The sequence below is a fragment of the Scyliorhinus torazame genome, chromosome 10 (genome assembly GCF_047496885.1).
Source record: "Scyliorhinus torazame isolate Kashiwa2021f chromosome 10, sScyTor2.1, whole genome shotgun sequence".
Classification (NCBI taxonomy): Eukaryota; Metazoa; Chordata; class Chondrichthyes; order Carcharhiniformes; family Scyliorhinidae; genus Scyliorhinus; species Scyliorhinus torazame.
In genome coordinates, this window is record NC_092716.1 from 61,469,705 (window position 1) to 61,493,671 (window position 23,967).

Below are 23,967 nucleotides of genomic sequence, written 5' to 3' on the forward strand. Positions count from 1 at the left end.
AGGTAACATTTTAGCAGAGGATTGGTTAACAGATAGGAAGCAGAGAGTGGGCAAACATGGGACTTTTTTCAAGTTGTTAGATAGTGAATAATGGAGGACTACAAGGGTCAGTTCTGGGGGTTCAACTATTTACAATCTAATATTAAGTACCTAAATGAAGAGACCGAGAATAATATATCTAAGCTTGCTGATGATACAAAGCTAGGAAAGATAAGGCTGCAAATAGATATAGACAAGTTAAGTGAGTGGGCAACAAGATGAGATGTTGGTTGAAAGAAAAGAACGGAATATATTTTAAAACCTGAGAATCTGGTAAGTATTGATGTTCAAAGAGACTTGGGTGCGCTCGTACAAGCAACGGAAACAGTTAACATATAGGTACAGCAAGCAATTAGGAGGCAAATGGCATGTTGACATTGAATGCAAGGGGATTAGAGTACTAGAATAATAGGTTATGCAAACGTACTGAGTTCTGGTGAGACGATGTTTGGAATACTGTATGCAGTTTTAGTTTAAGGAAAGATGTAGTAGCATTGGAGGCGGTTCAAAGAAGGTGGCGCAATGAAGGTTCACTAAATTGGTCCCTGGAATGAGGGGGTTGTCCTATTATGAGTGGCTGATTTCTTTTGGGTCTATTTTCTTTTGAGTTTGGAAGAATGAAAGGTGGTCTCATCGAAACATACAAGATTCTGAAGGGGCTTGATAGGTAGGCATCGAGAGATTGTTTCGGCTGCCCGGGGAATCTAAAATGCTGGGACACAGTCCCAGGATAAGGGGCGATCATTTAGGACAGAGGTAAGGGGAAATAACTTCAGTCAAAGGGTTGTGAATCTTTGGAATTCTATAGAGGGTTGTAGATGCTCCATGATTGAATACATTTAAGGTGCATAGACAGACTTCTGGTGTCTCAGGAAAACAAGCGGCATAGAGAATGGGCAAGGAAGTGAGTTGAAGCCCAATGTCAACCATAATCATATTGAATGGTGGAACAGTCTATTCCTGCTCCTATTTCTTGTATCCTTATACAAGTCACTATAGTAACTTTGATTCATTGCCAACTGACTAATTAGCCCAGTGCAGAATATATTTAGAATAATGCAACCTTTAAGCAATATTTTCCATGCAACTGTTTGTGAGCAATATTTGATTGAGGCAGAAGTAAACTGATGCATGAAATAGTAAATATGTGTTGTTGTAATTCTTTCTAAAACCAAGAGTTTAGATGCTCAAGAATTGGTTTCAAAATCATTGAGGTTAGCTTTATCATTATTATGTATGTATACAGCTTTCAATCAATGCTACTTGTAGCGGCCTATTCAATACTAAAAGTTGATTACTCGCGAGGAGTCTTTATTCCACTGTTTAAATATTTTCCTAAATGCACAACAATCATCGACAAATTTCACAAAACAATTTCCAGCATTGATCATGTGACCTCACATCATGAAATATCTCCATTAATTTTAAATAATGAATACAAATTGCAGCATTCTTACTCATTTAAACACAATTACAACAAACAGCTGATTGGTCCAGTTTTCTCTTTCACTAAAATATAAACTAAGCTTAATTTTTTAAATGGAATAATTGTGCCATAGTACAAAACCTGAAGGCTGACTTTGTTAGTTTGCATAAACAAAGAGGGAGGTGAAAGTTCGTATGTAAAGGATAACTTCACACACAAAATAAGGATTAATAAACCTCTGGTGAATAATCAACCTTCCTTCTCCCCTCATTCTTTCTCTCATGCCATGAATCATTCTCAGAACAATCAGGCAGGGGAGGATCCATCTGCACAGGGGTAACTAGAAAACCTGGAACCCCTCTGCTTTCATCTGTGCTTTCAAATATATACAACCACAAATTATTGATGACTTGTGTGATTAATGCATGTAAGCAGTTTATAAATATGTTTAAAGCCAATCTAAATGTAAAAATGCGTCAGGCTGCAGCTAAGTTCAGCAGAAATTAAGTAACTAATATTGGCACTAAATATTGGTAATTAAGATTGTGCTGCTGTTCACAGGATGTGCTTTTCTTAAAGATACAACTTGTAATTTGTGTCTTTCTGGCTGGAATTTATTTTTTTTGTTCATAGATTTAGAGTACCCAATACATTTTTTCCAATTAAGGGGCAATTTAACAACCTACCCTGCACATCTTTGGGTTGTGGGGGCGAAACGCACGTAAACACGAGGAGAATGTGCAAACTCCACACGGACAGTGACACAGAGCTGGGATCGAATCTGGGACCTCGGCGCCATGAGGCAGCAGTGCTACTCACTGCGCCACCGTGCTGTCCCTCTGGCTGGAAATTATGAAAGAGAAATTGAAACCCTCTAAAGACAATGAAAGCTGCCAAGGTGGTTGCAATATACAGCTTGCAGTCCACCAAAAAGGATAGAAAAATAGACACTCAACGCACTGTGTAGCGTGAAGAGACCTAACCTCCTGTTGGCTTTCACTAACTTGAAATGTTTCTGAGATGAGACGTCAAAATGTCTAAAACAATGACTGCAGAAGACATGGATGAATAGAATTTCTCTGGAATATACAGCTGAGAGAGTACGTTAAGGGATTGTTTACCAAGCAGGAGAGAGGACAAGACCATATTGTATTGAAACAGGCCGTTGAAACTCGGTTTCGTTCTCTCAAAAGTATTGTGCCTGGATTTGTAAAGTGACTTGCTTGAGAAGAGAAATCCATTGCAATCTGGGATATTTTGGGACTAAAATATGGAAATCTGCTTCATACAACTACACCTAGGAAGACAATTGAACAAAACAGTTAAAATTTGAATCAGCTCATCGAGACCAGCCAAAGAACAGCTAACCATATACCCCTTTATTTTATCTTCTTCACGAACTGTAAAAAATCCTTCAGTCTATTCTCTTGTTCTGCCAACTATATCCGCGTGGATGTGGGCCCAGGTGTGAATGGTGATTGTGATTTACCGCGCCATTTTTAAATTCAGGAACTAGTTTCAATAAACCTATCTTGCTCTTAAGAAATGTCCAATTCTTTACCAACTAAAAGCATAAATAATGGGACCCCTGCAATATTGGCAAAGTACAAATTTACAACCACTCCAAATTCACAGAAAAAACCTGTTATGGTCAAACTTGGAGTGGGAGAATAGGGAAGTCAGTTTGTCCCTTGTCACATGGTCGTAACAGCAACAACTCTGATAACGCTACCAATAATCTTACACATAATAAAAACACAAAAGCAGATAACGAGCGGAAACCTGGAATTTTTTTAAATGAAAAATCACCACTAAATTTAAGCATTTCCAGCTGTGTTACCCTTGATCCTAATGTTTCAAAATAGATGTTCATCAATGGTGTCCATTATTGACAGGTTATTGGAATCACAAATCTGTAGCAGTATTAGAACAGTGATTTGACTGACAATTCAGCACTTTTCATTTCAATTTGTGCAAATTACTATACTATTTACTTAACTGTGGTAAGTTGATTGAATCATTTTGTGTATTGCTGGTTATTTTGACATTCCCATTTGTAATTCCCAAGTCCAGATAGTATATCATGTGGTGGTGGTGTGTGTGTGTGTGTGTGTGTGTGTGTGTGTGTGTGTGGGGGGGGGGGGGGACACGACACTATTACTATATATTTAAATAACATGCTTCCCCGTTGTATTATCCCCCACATAACTCCAAAGATGTGCAGGTTAGAGGCAGCACGGTGGCGCAGTGGGTTAGCCCTGTTGCCTCACGGCGCCGAAGTCCCAGGTTCGATCCCGGCTCTGGGTCACTGTCGGTGTGGAGTTTGCACATTCTCCCCGTGTTTGCGTGGGTTTCACCCCCACAACCCAAAAGATGTGCAGGGTAGGTGGATTGGCCACGCTAAATTGCCCCATTATTGGAAAAAAATAATTGGGTGCTCTAAATTAAAAAAAAAAGATGTGCAGGTTAGGTGGAGTGGCCATGATGAATGTGCGGTGTTCCAAGGAAAGGACGGGGGAGTGGGTCAAGATAGTATATTCTTTTGGAAGGTACGGTGCAGACTCGACGGGCTGAATGGCCTCCATCTTCACTGTAGGGATGACAGCATCTGTGGGAAGGAAAGGGAGCTAACATTTCGAGGAACATCTTTTGATTAGGCCCGTTAAAGGTTTAGGGACTTAACATCGAGTTCAACAACTTCAGGCTGTGAACTCTCTCTCCTCCACCTTCACCCCAGTTTTATTTCTATCAATTTATTTTCATTTCTTCCATTGTTCCCCCCCACCCCACTGCTCACCTTTGTTCTGCCATTCACACATTCTAATCTCTACGTGCCACAATCAGCACCCTTCATAGCATTAATCACCCCTATTTACCTTCCTTTTGTCTTTCCGTCCTCTACATCTTTGTCAATCTCCACCTATCGCTGGCCCCCTATCCAGCCCCACTGCTCCACCCCCCCACTACAATATAAATATGACCCCATTTCCAGTTCTCTCTAGTTTTGACAAAGAGTCATCCAGACTCAAAACGCTAGCTCCCTTTTTTCTCCACAGAGGCTGTCAGACCTGCTGAGATTGTCCAGTATATCTGATTTTGTTTCAGATTCCAGCATCCACAGTAATTTGCTTTTATCTTCACTGTAGGGATTTTATGCATATGGCATTCCATCCCCTGACTGCATGATGTTACGTCCGTGGCGTTTACTTTACAATAGACTTGGACCAACACAGACCTGGCAAACCGTCCCCTTTGGGGGCACACAGGTAAGTATAGCCCCTTTCGGCGGGAGCGGAGGTGGGGGGGGGGGGGGGGGGGGTTGTGGAGAAGAGGGTCATGCATGGCAGTACCTGGCATTATCTCCTAGTAGTGTCGGGGGCCAAATGCTGTGAAAATTTAACAAAAAAAAAAAAAAAATCACTGAACTTGCAGCAAAAAACAATGTGCCTATTGGGAAGTCGCAGTGAATAAATTCCAATGTCCTAATACCTGGTTATCGAATTCCCCATAGATTTAGCTCTGCCAGATACACAATTAGGAGTTTCCGGAAATTCTTATTTCTGCTTGGATAGAAGAGGGCAGCTTGTGCACATCAAAATGACCAAATATATATTGCCTACCAGATCTGTGTGGAACAAGGTAAACGGATGGACTATACCTTTAGTATGTTCCAGTTTTAATCAAAGCTACATGGTGTTTAATCCGTGTTAACAGTGTAAGTGGTGGACAGTTTGTGATTGAAGCTTGACACCCACTGCAACTTGTAGCAGAGATGATAGATACAATGATGGTTATTAAGTTATAATTTTAATGTCACAAGAGTTCGCAGTTTAAAAGGGAGACTAAGAAAGTTTAATGAAGATGAAACTAGTTATCAGTTGAAATCATTGGTAATTTATGAGAAATTACTTCTATTACCTATCCTATTCAATCAGAATAACACACCTCCCAGTTATCATTGAGATTGTTATCTTCTGCAGCATTTTCTACTGCTGTTTAAACAGTTAGATGCAGGATGAATGGAGCATGGTGTCTGAAAATATTCACCCTGAGCCGTATGTCTTCAATATCCGGAGGGATTTAAAACTCTTAGGGGGGGAATAGATCCAAGAATTAATGTCTTCAGAATTGCCAATGGACTATCAGATTATATAATTTGTGGGATAATTGCAGGAAATCTTCCATGCAATTTCCTTTTGGCATTTATACTAAGAAAGGAATCAATCCTGTCCCGTGCCAGGAAATAGGCACTCCTGGATTCTGCTGCTTGGAGTGCCTTCTTCTGAAACTAACATTTGTGACAAGGTAGCACACTCCTGCTCAAGGGTTCAAGCTTTTCACTTTTTTTGCCAGCAAATACTGGGGAGACACTGTAGAACCATTGCAAAGGTCAACAAGTCAGGTCCTCTATTCACTTGTTCATTAATTTTCACTCCAATTACATTTTTGTTTGTAAGAGGACTGAATGACTTTGCTTCAGGCAATAGCGATACTGCAAAAAACGCTCAACAATTCTCAGCTACAATCAGTTAACATGCTGAGGGATTCCTGGGGAGAACAAGACTTTGCTTCAATCTGTTTTCTAGATATGCTTCCTATTCTGTCAAGGATACATCTGTGATTTTAGATCGTGACAGCAGTAATTGTTGTAGCTCAGTGCCTTGCAAGAAACTGTGTGATGAATCTATCAGATACATTAACCAAGTGTAGTTTTCTTTTAACTAAACATCATAGAAAATCACCATATAGAACAAAATTCTTCGAATATCTTGCATTATATAATTGTAATATATTTACGTCTAATTGACGCGCAAAATAAAACACTCTGACCCATTCCAATTTCTAACATAATATACAAAATATAAACAAAGTGAAAGTTTGAAATAGGGTGGAAGGCAGGAGATTAAAAATGACAAAAATGGTGCAAGGACAAAGGGAACAGTAATGGACTGAGTAAAGAATCAAAAGATGTGTCTCGAGAAGGTGTTTTAAAAAATTTTTTTTTAGAGTATCCAATTATTTTCTTTTTTTCTAATCAAGGGACAATTTAGTGCAGCCAATCCATCTACCCTGCACAATTTTTCGGGTTATGGGGTGAGACCCATGCAGACACGGGGAGAATGTGCAAACCCCACACGGACAGTGACCCAGAACCGGGAACGAACCTGGGACCTCGGCAGCGTGAGGCAGCAGTGCTAACCACTGTGCCACCGTGGTGCCCTTTCTCGAGAAGGTGTTAACAGCAAAATGATGACCAACTGTCATCCAAAAGCCAATGTGCATTCATCACTATTGTGACTAAAAAATAAGATTAAAAGAAAAGTACATGGTAAATTTGAATGAAGATTTATGCCATTTGATACATTGTTTCTATTAATCATTTTTAAAAATTTAGAGTACCCAATCCTTTTTTTCCATTTAAGGGGCAATTTAGCGTGGCCAATCCACCTAATCTGCACATCTTTGGGTTGTGGGGGTAAAACTGATGCTGACATGGGGAGAATGTGCAAACTCCACATAAACAGTGACCCAGGGCTGGGATCAAACCCAGGTCCTCAGTGCCGTAGGCAGCAGTGCTAACCACTGCGCCACCATGCTGTCCTGTTTCTATGAATCATAGTATAATTTTTTTAAACATCATTCATGGAATGTGGGCATTGATGACTTGGCTAGCATTTATTGCCTATCCCTAATTACCCTCGAGAAGATGGTGGTGAGCTACCTTTTTGAACTGCTGCAGTTCCGTTTTATAAGTATACCCACAGTGCTGCAACGGAGTTGCAGTACTTTGAAGGAACGGTGATATATTTCCAAGTCAGAATGGCGAGTGGCTTGGAGGGAGATTTCCAGGTGGTGGTGTACCCATGCATCTGCTGCCCTCGTCTTTCTCGATGGCAGCAGTCATTTGGGAGCTGCTGTCAAAGGAGCTTTGGTGAGTTCCTGCAGTATATCTTACAAATGGTTCACACTACTGCCACTGTTCGGAGGTGGAGGGAGTGAATATTTGTGGATGGGGTGCCTGTCAAGCGATCTGTTTCGTCCTGGTGCAGTCAAGCTTCTTTTTTAAAAAAAATATATTTTATTCAAGTTTTTTGGCCAAACATAACAATACGTAGTGTTTCTTTTACACAACAATAAAGCAATATAAATAACCGTGGCCAGTTTTAAACAAATAAATAAGTAATATATAAACAAAAAACAACAAAACTAAATGGCAACTGCCTTGTCCAAAATAAATACTCTCCAAAATAAATACCCCCCCCCCCCCGCCCGCCCTCCCCCCCCCGCCCCCGCCCTCCCCCCCCCCTTCCCCCCCCCCTCCCCCCCCCCCTTCCCCCCCCCCTCCCCCCCCCTCCCCCCCCCCCCCCTCCCCCCCCCTCCCCCCCCCTCCCCCCCCCTCCCCTCCCTCCCCCCCCTTCCCCCCCCCGTCCCCCCCCCTCCCCCCCCTCCCCCTCCCTCCCCCCCCTCCTCCCCTCCCCCCCCCCGCCCGCCCTCCCCCCCCCCGCCCCCGCCCCCTCCCTCCCCCCCTCCCCCCCCCCCTCCCCCCTCTCCCCCCCCCCCTCCCCCCTCTCCCCCCCCTCCCCCCTCCCCCCTCTCCCCCCTCTCCCCCCCCCCTCCCCCCTCTCCCCCCCCCTCCTCTCCCCCCCCCCTCCTCCCCTCCCCCTCCCCCTCCCCCTCCCCCCCCCCTCCCCCCTCCCCCCCCCCCCTCCCCCCCCCCCCCCCCCCTCCCCCCCCCCCCTCCCCCCCCCCTCCCTCCCCCCCCCTCCCCCTCCCCCTCCCCCCCCCCCTCCCCTCCCCCCCCTCCCCCCCCTCCCCCTCCCCTCCCCCCCCTCCCCCCCCTCCCCCTCCCCTCCCCCCCCCGCCCTCCCCCTCCCCCCCCCCCTCCCCCTCCCCCTCCCCCTCCCTCCCCCTCCCCTCCCCCCCCCCCTCCCCCTCCCCTCCCCCCCCCCCTCCCCCTCCCCTCCCCCCCCTCCCCTCCCCCCCCCCCCCCTCGCCCTCCCCCCTCCCCTCCCCCCCCGCCCTCCCCCTCCCCTCCCCCCCCCCCTCCCTCCCCCCCCCCCTCCCCCTCCCCCTCCCCCTCCCCCTCCCTTCCCCCCCCCCCTCCCCCTCCCCTCCCCCCCCCCCTCCCCCCCCCCCTCCCCCTCCCCCTCCCCCTCCCCCTCCCTTCCCCCCCCCCCTCCCCCTCCCCTCCCCCCCCCCCTCCCCCTCCCCCTCCCCCTCCCCCTCCCTTCCCCCCCCCCTCCCCCTCCCCTCCCCCCCCCCCTCCCCCCCCCCCCCCCTCCCCCTCCCCCTCCCTCCCCCTCCCCTCCCCCCCTCCCCTCCCCCCCTCCCCTCCCCCCCCCCCCCTCCCCCCCCCCCCTCCCCCTCCCCTCCCCCCCCCCCCTCCCCCTCCCCTCCCCCCCCTCCCCCCCCCCCCCCTCCCCCTCCCCTCCCCCCCTCCCCTCCTCCCCTCCCCCCCCCCCCTCCTCCCCTCCCCCCCCCCCCCTCCCCTCCTCCCCTCCCCCCCCCCCCCCCCTCCCCTCCCCCCCCCCCCCCTCAATGTAGCCACCACCACCGGGCTTGTGGTGTATTTCTTTGGTGAGAACGGCAACGGCGCCGTCACCATTGCTTGCAGGCTAGTCCCCCTGCAGGACGCCCTTTCCAATCTCTTCCACGCCGCTCCCTCCCCTTCTCCCATCCACTCACACACCATTGAAACATTGGCGGCCCAGTAGTACTCACTTAGGCTCGGTAGTGCCAGCCCCCCGCTGTCCCTACTACGCTGCAAGAATCCCCGCCTCACTCTCGGGGTCTTCCCAGCCCACACAAAACTCATAATGCTCTTCTCAATTCTTTTTTAAAAAGCCTTCGTGATCACCACCGGGAGGCACTGGAACACAAAAAGGAATCTCGGGAGGACCACCATTTTAACCGCCTGCACCCTACCTGCCAATGACAGGGACACCATGTCCCATCTCTTGAAATCCTCCTCCATCTGTTCCACCAACCGTGTTAAATTAAGCCTATGTAATGTACCCCAATTCTTGGCTATCTGGATCCCTAGGTACCGGAAGTCCCTTGTTACCTTCCTCAACGGTAAATCCTCTATCTCTCTGCTCTGCTCCCCCGGATGCACCACAAATAACTCACTTTTCCCCATGTTCAGTTTATACCCTGAAAAATCCCCAAACTCCCCAAGTATCCGCATTATCTCTGGCATCCCCTCCGCCGGGTCCTCCACATATTGCACCAAATCATCCGCATACAGAGATACCCGGTGTTCTTCTCCCCCCCTAAGTACTACCCTCCACTTCCTGGAACCCTCAGTGCTATGGCCAGTGATTCAATCGCCAATGCAAACAATAACGGGGACAGAGGACATCGCTGCCTCGTCCCTCTATGGAGCCGAAATTAGTCAGACCCCCGTCCATTTGTGACCACGCTCGCCATCGGGGCCCTATGCAGCAACTGTACCCACTTGACATACCCGTCCCCAAAGCCAAATCTCCTCAACACCTCCCACAAATAATCCCACTCCACTCTATCGAATGCTTTCTCGGCATCCATCGCCACCACTATCTCCGCTTCCCCCTCTGGTGGGGGCATCATCATTACCCCTAGCAGCCTCCGTATATTTGTATTTTGCGGTCTCCCCTTCACAAACCCCCTTGCAGTTTGCCACTCACCATCACGTATCTGCCCCCACTATCCGCCACTATAGTCGTTGCCTCAAACATTACCCGCTTCCCCACTAGTATGGCCACCCCCCTGTTTTTTGCATCTAGTCCCGAATGAAACACCTGCCCCACCCATCCTTTGCGAAGTCTAACCTGGTCTATCAGCTTCAGATGCGTCTCCTGAAGCATAACCACATCTGCCTTAAGTTTCTTTAAGTGTGCGAGTACCCGTGCCCTCTTAATTGGCCCGTTCAGCCCTCTCACATTCCACGTGATCAACCGGGCTGGGGGGCTCTTTACCCCCCCCCCCCCCCGCCTTGACGACTAGCCATTTCCTTTTTCAATCCAGCTCCTCACCCGGTTCCCACGTAGCTGTATCCCCCTCAGGTGGCGCCCCCCCCGCCCCGACCCCCCTCCCTTACCAGCTCCCCCTTCTCCCCAGCAGCAGCAACCCAGTTAACCCCCCCCCCCCCCGCTAGATCCCAAGCTAGCGTAATTGCACCCCCCATGTTGCTCCCAGAAGTCAGCAAACTCTGGCCGACCTCGGCTCACACTGTGCGAGGCCCCCTCCTTCCTACTTCCCTGTTCCCGCCATGATTACCATAGCGCGGGAACAAAGCCCGCACTTCCCTTTTGGCCCCACCCCCAATGGCCGGCGCCCTCAGCTCCTCATCCTCCCTCACCCCCTCCCCCACGACATGGGGAAGAGAGAGAAGTTACAGGGTCGCAGGTTTAACAACTTGGGAAGTCCTCTCTTCCCCCTTTTCCCCCCTTCATCCCACAAATTCACCCCCCCATTTTTGTCCCAAACGTTCTTTTTCTGGCCCGCTCACTCCAGCTTCTCCTCGACAATAAATGTCCACGCCTCATCTGCCGTTTCGAAGTAGTGGTGTTTCCCTAGATGTGTGAGCCACAGTCTTGCCGGTTGCAGCATTCCGAATTTGACCTTCCTTTTATGCAACACCGCCTTGGCCCGATTAAAGCTTGCCCTCCTTCTCGCCACCTCCGCACTTCAATCTTGATATACGCGGATCACCGCGTTCTCCCACCTACTGCTCCGAGTTTTCTTTGCCCATCTGAGGGCCATCTCTCTGTCCTTATATCGGAGAAATCTCACCACTATTGCTCGAGGAATTTCTCCAGCCCTCGGTCTTCGCGCCATAACCCGATAGGCTCCCTCCACCTCCAGCGGACCCATCGGGGCCTCCGATCCCATTAACGAGTGCAGCATCGTGCTCACATATGCCCCGACGTCCGCCCCTTCTGCGCCTTCGGGAAGACCAAGAATCCTTAGGTTCTTCCTCCTCGCATTATTCTCCAGCACCTCCAGCCTTTCGACACACCTTTTGTGTTGTGCCTCGTGGATCTCCGTTTTCACCACCAGGCCCTGTATGTCGTCCTCATTCTCAGCAGCCTTTGCCCTCACGACCCGAAGCTCCTGTTCCTGGGTCTTTTGCTCCTCCTTTAGCCCCTCAATCGCTTGTAATATCGGGGCCAACAGCTCCTTCTTCATCTCCTTTTTGAGTTCATCTACGCAACGCCGCAGGAACTCTTGTTGGTCAGGGCCCCATATTAAACTGCCTCCTTCCGACGCCATCTTGCTTTGTGCCTGCCTTGCTGGCCGCTGCTCTAGAGGATCCACCGCAATCCGGCTACTTTCCTCTCTTTTTTCCATCCGTGTCCAGGGGGATTCCCTTCTGGATTACCGCACAGTGTTATTTGCCATTAAAATTGCCGATGGGGCTCCTATTAAGAGCCCAAAAGTCCGTTCCACCGGGAGCTGCCGAAACGTCCGACTCAGCTGGTCATCGCCGCACCCGGAAGTCCACTCCAAGCTTCTTGAGTGTAGTCAGAGCTGCACTCATCCAGGCAAGTGGAGAGAATTACATCACACTTCTGTGCCTTGTAGATGGTGGGCCGGCTTTGAAGAATTAGGGTGTGAGTGACTCCCCACAGAATTCCTAGCCTCTGGTCATGGTAACTTCATTTCAGTGTAAGTGCAGTGAAACGGTCACAAGTAAGCCTACTTGTGACAATAAAGATCATTATTATTGTTCCTGTAGCCACAGTATTTGTATGACTAATCCAGTATAGTTTGTGGTCAATGGTAATACCCAGGGTGTTGATTGTGGGGGATTCAGTGATGGTAATGCCATTGCATGTCAAGGGCAGTGGTTAGATTCTCGCTTGTTGGAGATGGTCACTTCCTGGCACGTGCATAGTACAAATGTTACTTGCCACTTGTTATCTCAAGCCTGGATATTGTCCAGGTCTTGCTACATTTGGACATGAACTGCTTCAGTATCTGAGGAGTTGCAAATGGTGCTGAACATTGGGCAATCAGCGAGCAACCCACTTCTGCCTTTGTGATGGAAGCAAGTCATTGATGAAGCAGCTGAAGAAGGCTTCGCCTATAACACTACTCCGAGGAACTCCTGAAGTGATGTCCTGGAACTGAGATAATTGACCTCCAACAAACACAACCACCTTCCTTTGTACAATGTATGACACCAAGCAGTTGAGTGGTCCCCCCCTCAATCAGTAGTCAGAGTTTTGCTCAGGTTCCTTGACGCCATGCTCAGTCAAATGCCAAGGGCAGTCTCTTTCACCTTATCTCTGGAGTTCAACTCTTTTGTCCATATTGAACAAAGACTGTAATGAGGTCAGGAGCTGAGTGGCCCTGGCGGAACCTAAACTGAGTGTTAGTGAATAGGTTATTACTGAGCAAGTGCCTCTTAATGGCACTGTTGATGACCCCTTCCGTCACTTTACTGTGGATCAAGTATATTGACGAGGCAGTAATTGGTCAGGTTGGATTTGTTCTGCTTTTTGTGTACTGAACACACCTGAGTAATTTTCCACATTGCCAGGTAGATACCAGCGCTGTAGCTGTACTGGAAGGGGTTGGCTTGGCTAGGGGTGCAGCAAGTTCTGGAGCAGAAGTCTTCAGTACTATTGCTGGCATATTGTCAGGACCTGTAACCTTTACAGTATCCAGTGTCTTCAGCCATTTCTTGATATCATGTTGAATTGGCTGAAGTCTGGCATCGGTGATTCTCGGGACCCCTAGAGGAGGTCGAGATGGACCATTCACTCGGCACTTCTGGCTGGAGATTGTTGTAAATGCTTCAGCCTTATCTTTTGCACTGACGTACTGGGTTCCTCCCACACGGAGGATGTGGAGAATGCACCTTCAGCGAGTTGTTTAATTGTCCATCACCATTCACGACTGGATGTGGCAGGACTGCAGAACTCATCCATTGGTTATGGGGTCACTTAGCTCTGTCCATGACTTGCTGCTAACACTGCTTGGCAAGTAAGCGGTTATGAATTGCAGCTTCACCAGGTTGACACCTCATTTTTAGGTATATCTGGTGCTGCTCCTGGCATCCCCTGCTGCACTCACTATGGTTGATCCGCTAACTTGGTGGTGATGTTAGACTGGGGGATATGCCAGGCCGCGAGGGGGAAGGATTCTTGCATCACCTATCATATCTTTCTTTGAATGTAGCCAAGCCTCCATCTACATACAAGTTGGGGAAAACCATCCAACAAACTTGCATTAAAAACAGGACCATGAGTCAGGTATTCTTTCCCACTGTGACTGATGTGTTATTTATTCTGAATGAGATCTCAGTTCAATCAAAGAAGATACCAGGAGGACCATGTATGAGCAGTGAAAAAACTTGTAAATAAGTATATAAAACTCTACAAATTGCACCAGGCCAAAGAGAGAGCCAACTGAATAAGGGAATAAACTTCACCTGAAGGTTGAACTAAGTTTATCGAATGCCCATGGTATGTAGTTTAACATTCTTCCTTCTTCAGTCATTTAACAACATCTCTAAAACAGTGCAAGCACTGGAGATGGAACTTGGCGGGGTCAGCTTTGATCACCACAGTCCAAAAACACTCAGACATCAGAACAAAATAATGACTGTAACAACAGTCAAGTTATCCAAAGCATCGGTTTTTCAGGTAGTGTGGTGAGAAACCCATCATATACAAAGACATGTATAAACCATAGTAGAATAAGAATACATCCTAATGCATATTAACCCACAAACATTCACATTATTGGATGGGCTAACCTAAATTTGTGATGCATTTAGTGAAAGCCCTGTTATTTCCTTTAACTGGAAAAAGTAAACGGTCAAGAAAACTTTAGCACTATTATTTCTTTTTTCCAATTAAGGGGCAATTTAGCATGGCCAATCCACCTACCCTGGATAAAAGCAAATTACTGCGGATGCTGGAATCTGAAACGAAAACGAAAATGCTGGAAAATCTCAGCAGGTCTGGCAGCATCTGTAAGGAGAGAAAAGAGCTAATGTTTTGAGTCCGATGACTCTTTGTCAAAGCCTAACCCTAACCCACCTACCCTGCACATCTTTGTGTTGTCGGGGAAAAACCCATGCAAACACGGGGAGAATGGTCAAACTCCGCACGGATAGTTACTAAGAGTCTGGATCGAACCTGGGACCTCGGCGCCTTGAGGCAGCAGTGCTAACCTCTGCGCCGCCATGCTGCCCAAGCACTATAATTTCTTGAAGCAAACAAAATTGAGGTATAACTTTAAATGTAATAGATGTGTTTTTTGGTTGCTCGATTGACATATGAAATGCCAAAACTTGGAATTCAATAACAATAAGTGCCATGCTGATACTTTTCAGAGGTTAAGGTTAAAATGTCTTATTGTTAGGAGTGCCACCACCTGTCAGTTATTATACTTAATCTGAAAAAGCATATATACGCAGAGTAAAAAGCATGAAAATGTACCGTTCCTTCGAGTGCTATTCAGTCGCTTAATGAGAACAAACTTCATCCAATGGAAAAGGTTAAACTGGCATGCAATCCACTATTTATTTTGTAATTATTGTGATTTAGCACAAAATTGGTCTGACACATGGTATCATTGCAAGTATCTGACGAATATTAAAAGGTTTATGTTTATATATGCATTTTACAATCTCAGGATATCCCGAAGTACATTAAAGCCAATTAAATATTTTTAAATGTGGTCACTTTCATTTTTCAAATTCATTCATGTGATGTGGGCATTGCTGGTGAGGATAGCATTTACTGTCCAACCCTTACTGTCGCTAGAAAGTGATGGTGAGCCGCCTTGCTGAAATGCTGCAAACCATGTGGTATAGGCACATCCACAGTGCTGTTAGGGAGTTACTGAACTCCCATTTACAGAAAACATGGTTGCCTGGGATCATGCTACTATCAACATGCTGGCGGTATCTCCTTGTGGAGACAAAATTCCATATTCACATTGACACAACTCTATCATGTTGTATGGCAATATCATCTTGCTAAATGGAATGGACTCAGAACAGATCCAGCAGCACAAAACTGGGCAAGCATGTGGCACTTAGGATTCCTGATGCGCGAAAATAATCGAATTTGAAATAAGAGGAACCGAGCAGAAATTCCACACATGGAGCAAATTCACAAGACTATTTACAGACCTGTTTGCAACCAGCAGCTCGCCGGTACGGGGGAAGGAATGGGGCCACCTACTGGAGGGAGCAAGGGCCACCCCTGCACGGGGAGAAACCGCACCCCCACTGGAATGAAATCTACAGATGAGCGAGGGGAGGAACCCCAACCACACCAATGCACAGAAGGGGGAAACTGGGGACCACCCTGAACGACAAGAGGCAGGGGCCCCAGCGGAACCCGACAAACAGTTTAAAAATGTCAAACACAGATGTAAAAATGTAAATGCTATCCAGCATTAGAGCTCCAGTCACAGCTATGGTGACAGCAACGGATTGGTTGTTTCGACTTCTGTATGGTTTTGACCTCCGTATGGTTTTGACCTCCGTATGGTTTTCTTCTTTGCTGTTATGTGATACTCTACGTGTGAAACCCAGATCTTTCTCTTTTCTTTTTAAAAATTTGCTCCTGGGACTTGGGCGTCGAGTCCCTAAAGGACATTAGTGAACGAGATGGGGTTTCACAACAATCGACAATGGTTTCATGGTCATCATTAGACTTTCTATTCCAGATTTTTATTGAATTCAAATTTCACCATTTGCAGTGGCGGGATTTGAACCTGGGTCCCCAGAACATTACTCTGGGTCTATGGTTTACTAGTTCCAGTGACAAATACCACTATGCCACCGTCTCCCCTATTCTGTGACTGTCACTTGAAACACCAACAAAAATATTTTCAAAAAAAAAAAAAAATCACATCGTAAGCAAATTAAAACACTCTGGAAACAATTTGCATGGAAGCAGCACAATGCAAGGCATTAACTTGGATCTGTAAACATAAGTTTCAGGATCCCATCACTGGGACACTACAGCTGAAGCCACAATGCAATATGGTGCCCCATGAAAGAAGCACCAAGGGTAGCAAGGGTATAAAATGTACTCTGGGTGAGGGACTTCAATGTCCATCACAAAAAGTGGCTCGGTAACACTGTGACAGACTGAGCGAGTTGAGTCCTAAAGGACATATTTCTCAGACTGGACCAGCAGAAGGTGGTGAGAGAAACAAAATGAGGGAAAATACTATTCAAACTCGCCCTCAACAATCTACTTGTGGCAGATGAACCTGCCCATGACCATTTTGGTAGGAGTTGACTACCGCACAGTCCTCAGAGACTCTATGAGGACACTATTTAACATAAATAGGATAGAATTGCAACTACACACACCTTCAGCCAGAATGTTGAGTGGATGATCCATTTAGGTATCCTCCTGAGGTCCCCAGCACCATAGATGCCGATCACCAGACAATTTGATTCATTCCATGTTATAACAAAAATATGGCTGCAGGCAATTGGGACAGCCAAGATCATGGACCTTGACAACACCTTGGCTGTAGTATTGAAGACATGTGTTCCAGAATGCGCCACACCTTGAGCCAAGCTGTTCCAGTACAAAAACAACACTGGCATTTACCCGACAAAGTGGAAGATTTCTCAGATATGTTCTGTCCACAAAAACTAGGATGAATATAATCCGGTCAATTTTTGCCCCATCAGTTTATTCTCAACAATCAGCAAAGGGGTGGAAGGTGTCGTAGACAGTGCAATCAAGCAGCAATAGCTCAGCAACACTTGTTCACCGATGCTCAGTTTGGGTTCTGCCAGGGCCACTCAGCTCCAGACCCCATTACAACCTTAGTCCAAATACGGACAAAACAGATGAATTCCAGAGGTGAGGTGAAGGTAACTTACCCTTGATATAAAGGCAGCATTTGACTAATGTGCCCGAGCAAAATTGAAGTCAATAGCAATCAGGGAAAGAAATCTCCACTGGGTGAAGTTATATGTAGCAAATTCTGGCACTGATTGTTGGAAGCTGATAATTACATCCACGGAGCATTGCTGCATGCATACCTCAGGGTAGTGCCCGAGACCCAACTATCTTCAGCTGCTTCATCAAAGATCTTCCCTCTAAAGGCCAAAAGTGGAGATGTTCACTGATGATTGCAGTTTTTAGTACCATTTGTGGGGAGACAGTGGTATAATGGGAATGCCACTAGGCTCGTAATCCAGAGCCCCAAGCTCTGGGGAAGGGTCCATGGTAGCTGGTGGAATTTGAATTCCAGTAATAAATCTGGACTATAAAGCTAATCTCAATAATAGTGACCATGTCAACTAACACAGTTTATTGTGAAGACCCATCTCGTCCACTAATGTCCTACAGAAAAGGAAATCTATCATCCTTATCCGATCTGGCCTACATGAGACTCCAGACCAACAGCAATGTGGTTGACTCTGCAATGGCCTAGCAAGTCTCTCAGATCAAGTGCAATTAGGGATGGGCAACAAATGCTGACTTGTCAGTGATGCATGCATTCTCTGAAACTTTTTTCAAAAAGTAACTCTTTTGATAACTCTTTAGACCTGGACAACATTCAGGTTTAGGCTGATAAGTGACAGGTAATATTCACAAAATACAAGTGCCAGGCAATGACCAATGACGAGAGAGAATCTATACCTTTCCCCTTTATATTGAACAGCATCACCATTGCTGAATCCCCCACGATAAACACTGTTACCATCCTACAGAAACTTAACTGGACCAGCATATAAATACGGTGGTTAGAAGAGCAGGTCAGAGGTTTGAAATTATAAAGTGAGTACCTCACCTCCTTGTCTCCCTAAAGCCTGTCCACCATCCAGAAGGCATGTCAGGAGTGCGATGGAATACTCTCCAGTTGCCTGAATGAGTGCAGTTCCATCAACACTGAAGATGTTCAACAGCATCCAGGTTAAATCAGCCCACTTGACTGACACCCCATCCACCACCTTAAACATTCACTCCTTCCATCACTGATTCACTCCCTCCACTGCCAACGCACATGGGGCAGCAATGTGTACATCCACAAGGTGCATTATAGCAACTCACAAAAGCCCCTTTGACAGCACCTTCGAAACTTACGAGCTCTAGAAGAACAAGGGCATCAGATGCATGGGAACACCACCACCAAGGTCCCCTTCAACCATACACTTTTGAACTTTGCCATAATTTCTTCAGTGTCACTAGGTCAAAATCCTGGAACTCCCTTCCTAACAGCACTTGGATTTCAGCAGTTCAAGAAGGTGGCTTATCATCACCTTCTAAAGGGAAATTAGGAATAGGAAATAAATGTTAGCCTAGCCAGTGATACCCGCAGTATGTGGAAAAATAAATTTTAAAAAGCAACATAAAATTTAGTGTACCATCAGGGTGGCACGGTGGAGCAGTGATTAGCACCGCTGCCTGTGGCGCTGAGGATCCGGGTTCGATCCTGGCCCCAGGTCACTGCCTGTGTGGAGTTTGCACATTCTCCCCATGTCTGCATGGGTTTCACCCCCACAACCCAAAGATGTGCAGGGTAGGTGGATTGGCCACACTAAATTGCCCCTTAATTGGAAAAAAATAAATTGGGTACTCTTAAGTTTATTAAAGAAAAATTAGTGCACCATGTTTAATGCCTTGGTTTCTTTGAAATGTAAAAGTGTCGCCACAGTCCCAGATGACCATAAGCGGCTCTCCCCCTTTAGAGCTAGCTGGTGGTAGTTCAACCTGAGCACCTCAGGCAAGGTTGAGAAGACAGAACCTTTATGAATAATCTCAGCCAGTACAGGAATTGAAACCGTGCTGTTGGCATCGTTCTGCATCAGGAACCAGCTGTCCTGCCAACTGAGCTAACTGACCCCCCTTTGAAATAAACAGTCAGTCATTAAAAGCCATAAGCTTTTCTATCTTTTTCGTCCCAAAGGGGGATCATCCTGTGTTCTATGCTCCCTTCCTACAGTAACAGGGCACAAGTGATGAGGAAGAGGAACAGGAGCAATGGAAATTAACCTTTGTGATCTGCAAGGAGGATTCAAAGGCTTATGATGATGAAGAGGATGGGGATAAGAAGGTTAATGAAATTTCCTGATAACTGAGGGAGTAAAAGCATGAGCAGCTTAAGAAATCTATTGAAGTTGGCTTCCTGGGATTTGGAACTTGCTGTTTGACTGAACATTGTAAATTGCCACTCGAATCGTCTTAAGGGTGTAGTCCAATGACTCATTATGTTATGACTCATTTGGTGGTAAGCTTTGCATTGCTTGCAAGAGCCCGTCTGGCATGCTGCCTGTTCATATTAAAAGGGTAATACCGGGCAGTGAATGCGTTCACGGAATGGGAAGCTGCATGATGCAAAGAGCTATCATTATTTACTTGTCTAAACTCCCATAAACCTGGTTTATACTTCTTATTATTGTTCTCCCATGTGCGTCTGGTTGACAGTGATCAGCTGTGAGGTGTAAGTCATGCCACCAACTGTCCAAAATCAATACTAAAGGGCAGCCTAAATTTGAGCAGGTCACATAATCATGACTAAAATGCATTGGGCGGGATTTTCTATCTCCTCATTCCCCCCGACAGCGTGTTTTGCGATGGCCTGTCATTGGCTGGCAGCGGGATATTCCCATCCGCACGATTAACAGGTTTCCCATTATTCGCACCCTCTGCCGCTGGGGAACCCGCTGGTGGGACCAGAAAGTCCCACCCATTGAGAAAGCTATATGGCATTTTTTTGTTTGGCTTACTTAAAATACAACCCCATCTAATTCATACTGCCATAATGAAAGTGTAGGTTTACTTGGGGTTGGTCTTTCTTGGGTTACATATACTTTCTCTCTTCCTGATAAATACAATTATTTGGGTCCAAGCTGATTCGGAATTTCATTCAATTTGTTTCAAGAGTGGAGAAAGTAACCTTTTTTCTGTTTTATGCTCTGACTTTAACAGGTCTATCAAAAACATTTATGTTGCTTTATCAAATAAACAATAGCTTTGAGAATTTTATGATCTTGGTACATTTATGAAATATGGAGCAAATTTATCAAAGTGCTGGCTTGTCAATGACTACTCCATGCATCAAATATGGATTACAGTAAGCCTCAGTTACTAAAACTAGAAGCGTTCATAGCCTGTTTTACCATGGTAATCAGAATTCTATAGTTGCACAGTCATCAAATGAGCGCTTAATTTTTTCCCACAACCACAATACTTATAGCCATATTGTAGATAGGTACAGTTTTATTATTGACAGACAAATGTCATATAGTGGCATTTGGTATTGATCTGCAATGATTACAAACATTTCCAGGTTATTGCACGTGCAAAGTTTCAACACTTCATATGAGAGCATGGCTTTGGAACATTTCTTGATGAAGTCAGCACTGGCTGGAACTCTCTTCCACCAGTTACACTTCAATCAAAGCCAGAGGATGTCAAAATGCCAGAAAATGTTCCGTAAATGTAAAACAAAATTAGAAATTCCGAGGGGCAGGTATATCACCAGGACTTCAAAAAAGGTTTTAGACCAAAAAGTTCTCCCTTTTAAAATGTTTTGAGTCTGAAAAATCAAAAAATTGCTCTGTTACATTCTTCAGATTTCCCTCAATACAGGTCTTTCTTCCATCATATTCCATGGTGCTACTACTCCTAAAGAAGTCAGATGTGAGGTCTTCGAGTTTATCCGTAATTATAATGTGACGTCAATGTCCAAATAAAAATTCTGAAATCTAATGTAATAAGGAGGTTATTTATCAAGCTATCTTGAAGTAGTATCCTTTTCATTCCCCAAGGCTGAGTTTCCAGTTTACTTATTTTCATTCTGGGGTGCCAGCATCCAGGGCTGGGTTAGATTTTTAATGTTGTTTATTAGTTTCTGAGTTTTTAGGCGGGCAGGATTTCAGTACATGCATTACCTACTTTTAAATAACCCAAAAGTAAAATTTGAATTTATTTACAATCACTTTTGATATGGTTGTTTAAAAGAAAAAGCAGCCTACCTGCCTGAAGTGTTCTTCAGTATTGCCAATGCATCAGGGAAGCCATCCATGTTGTAGTCCCCTAAATGAATTATGATTGGAACAGGAAAAGGCAACAGTGGTGTTGGTTCTTCTGAAACAAATCCCCAAACAGTATCGCCATTCTTCAGATTCGATAAAATGGATATCCACTGTTAATTTGAAACATAATAAATTTTAGAAGAGGAAAAACATCAAATGAAGCAAGTCTGACTCATTTTTGTAGATTACCCATTACACATCCGATTGCAAATCAATTTTCTTGCTCTAGAAGTGCATCATTTTTTCCCAAAACATAGTCACATACATTATTGAAATATGCAATATCAAAAATAATAATTGTGCACTACTGTGCTTCTAAACTGCACAGCACATTTGAATATTTGTCCTGGACAGTACACATAGTACACAACATAAATATATACCACAAGAGTCCAATGAAGGTTACCATGTTGAATGCGGATTATCTGATAAGTTATCATTTTCAGAAAAATACATCTTGAAGTGTTCTTCATGAATACTCCACTTTAGTGATTTGTTCTCCCAATTAATTTGCTCTCCACCTCACCAGAAGACATTTATTTTGTAAGTATGACCCATGTGGATTGAGTCAGCAGACAGGCATTTCTATGATTAGCTCAAGCAGAAATGCACATTTAATCAGACAAACAAGGGTCAGCACTTCTATCCATTATGCACCAAGTTTCTATCTATACTTAAAGGCTCTTCTTTTCCATCTCATCTGCAGGCAGTGCCAGAATCAGTCATTTTTAAAAGAATACATAGTTTAGCAGTTGTTGGGTTGACAACCTGAAAAGAAAGTATGCCACGCTTTCTCGTAGTACCATTCATCATATCTTAATTTAAATTACGAACATATAACATAGGAGAATAAGGCCATTTGGCACCTCAAGCTTGCTCTACCATTCAATAAGACCACGGCTGATCCATTTGCATCTACCATCGATAACCTTTAATTTCCTTGTCCAATAAGAATGTATCTAGACCTGCCTTTGAACTATTCAGTGACCCCGCATCCTCCGACTTCTGAGGCACCCAGTTCCAAAGTCGCACAACCCCACAGTTGGGCCATATAATCTGAGAGGCAGGGAACTATAATATTATATAGCAAGAGGATAAAAGAATATTGGAGATGTTGATGGCATTGTAAGAGTCCCAGGTTGTAGCATACATAAAGTGTGAAGGAGTGATGAAAGGTTAAGAAAAAGAGGAGGAAAGTTAAGGGTTGCAGAGAGTTGAGAACTCTAGAGGTTTACAAATGTACAAAGAACAAAGTACAGCACAGGAACAGGCCGTTCGGTCCTCCAAGCCTGTGCCGACTATGCTGCCGTCCAAACTAAAATCTTCTACACTTCCGGGGTCCATATCCCTCTATTCCCATCCTATTCATGTATTTGTCAAGATGCCCCTTAAACGTCACTATTGTCCCTGCTTCCACCACCTCCTCCGGCAGCGAGTTCCAGGCACCCACTACCCTCTGTGTAAAAAACGTGCCTCGTACATATCCTCTAAACCTTGCCCCTCGCACCTTAAACCTATGCCCCCTAGTAGTTGACCCCTCTACCCTGGGAAAATGTCTCTGACTATCCACTCTGTCTATGCCCTCCATAATTTTGTAGACCTCTATCAGGTCGCCCCTCAACCTCCTTCGTTCCAGAGAGAACAAACCAAGTTTATTCAACCTCTTCTCATAGCTAATGCCCTCCATACCAGACAACATCCTGGTAAATCTCTTCTGCACCCTCTCTAAAGCCTCCACATCCTTCTGGTAGTGAGGCGCCCAGAATTGAACACTATACTCCAAGTGTGGCCTAATGTAGAGGCAGCATTCATTTTTTTCTCTACATGCTGACTCTTCACTAGTTCAACTCAAAACTGTATGTCTTAACATACATTTCACTCAGAGAATTACATACATTTAATAAGCTCAATTACTGCTGGAGTGATTACTGCTAAAATTATCAACTTACTCTTAGCTCCACTGCTCTAATTTGCATAAGAACTTGCATTGATACAACACTGATCTATTTCATCTTTCACTGAATGAACCCCGCTAATTTACTTCAATACAACTTAGAAAATAACTTTCGAACAATTTCCATTTGGTGATTTTTGATTTTGTGATTTTTCAGTCTTGGTCTTTACACAGGTCAATTGAAAGAGGCTTAGCTCTAAAAGGAGACTCAAAACTCGGGGACCCAATAAAGTCATTGGCAAAGGGGGAGGAAACTATTTGCTGGTTGCTCATGGCGCTCATGGAAGAATCTGTTGCTCAGACTAGTTTTCGACATGTCACAGATTTCCAGTTACTGAACTTTGCAGCATGAATAGAGGCCTTTTGTTCCATCGTATATGTTCACTATTATGTTTCAAATTGGCGACTCCTCGTCATTGACACCACAGCCAGAGTAAACATTTTATCCCTATCCCCCCCAACAAAACTCTGCATAATTAAAAAAACTTCTACTAAGCTTCTTACCCCATCTCTGCTCCAGCGCAAATA

At 45.4% G+C, this 23,967-nt stretch overlaps 1 protein-coding gene across 1 annotated transcript in view; it reads right to left on the minus strand.

Annotated features, from left to right (window-relative positions):
- Positions 1-23,967, minus strand: part of itfg1 (integrin alpha FG-GAP repeat containing 1) — a 425,532-nt gene that overhangs the window by 186,211 nt on the left and 215,354 nt on the right. Inside the window, exon 10 of the mRNA XM_072518195.1 lies at positions 21,426-21,595. Within this exon, the coding sequence (XP_072374296.1) occupies positions 21,426-21,595 (170 nt within the window). The remainder of the gene's footprint in view (positions 1-21,425; positions 21,596-23,967) is intronic.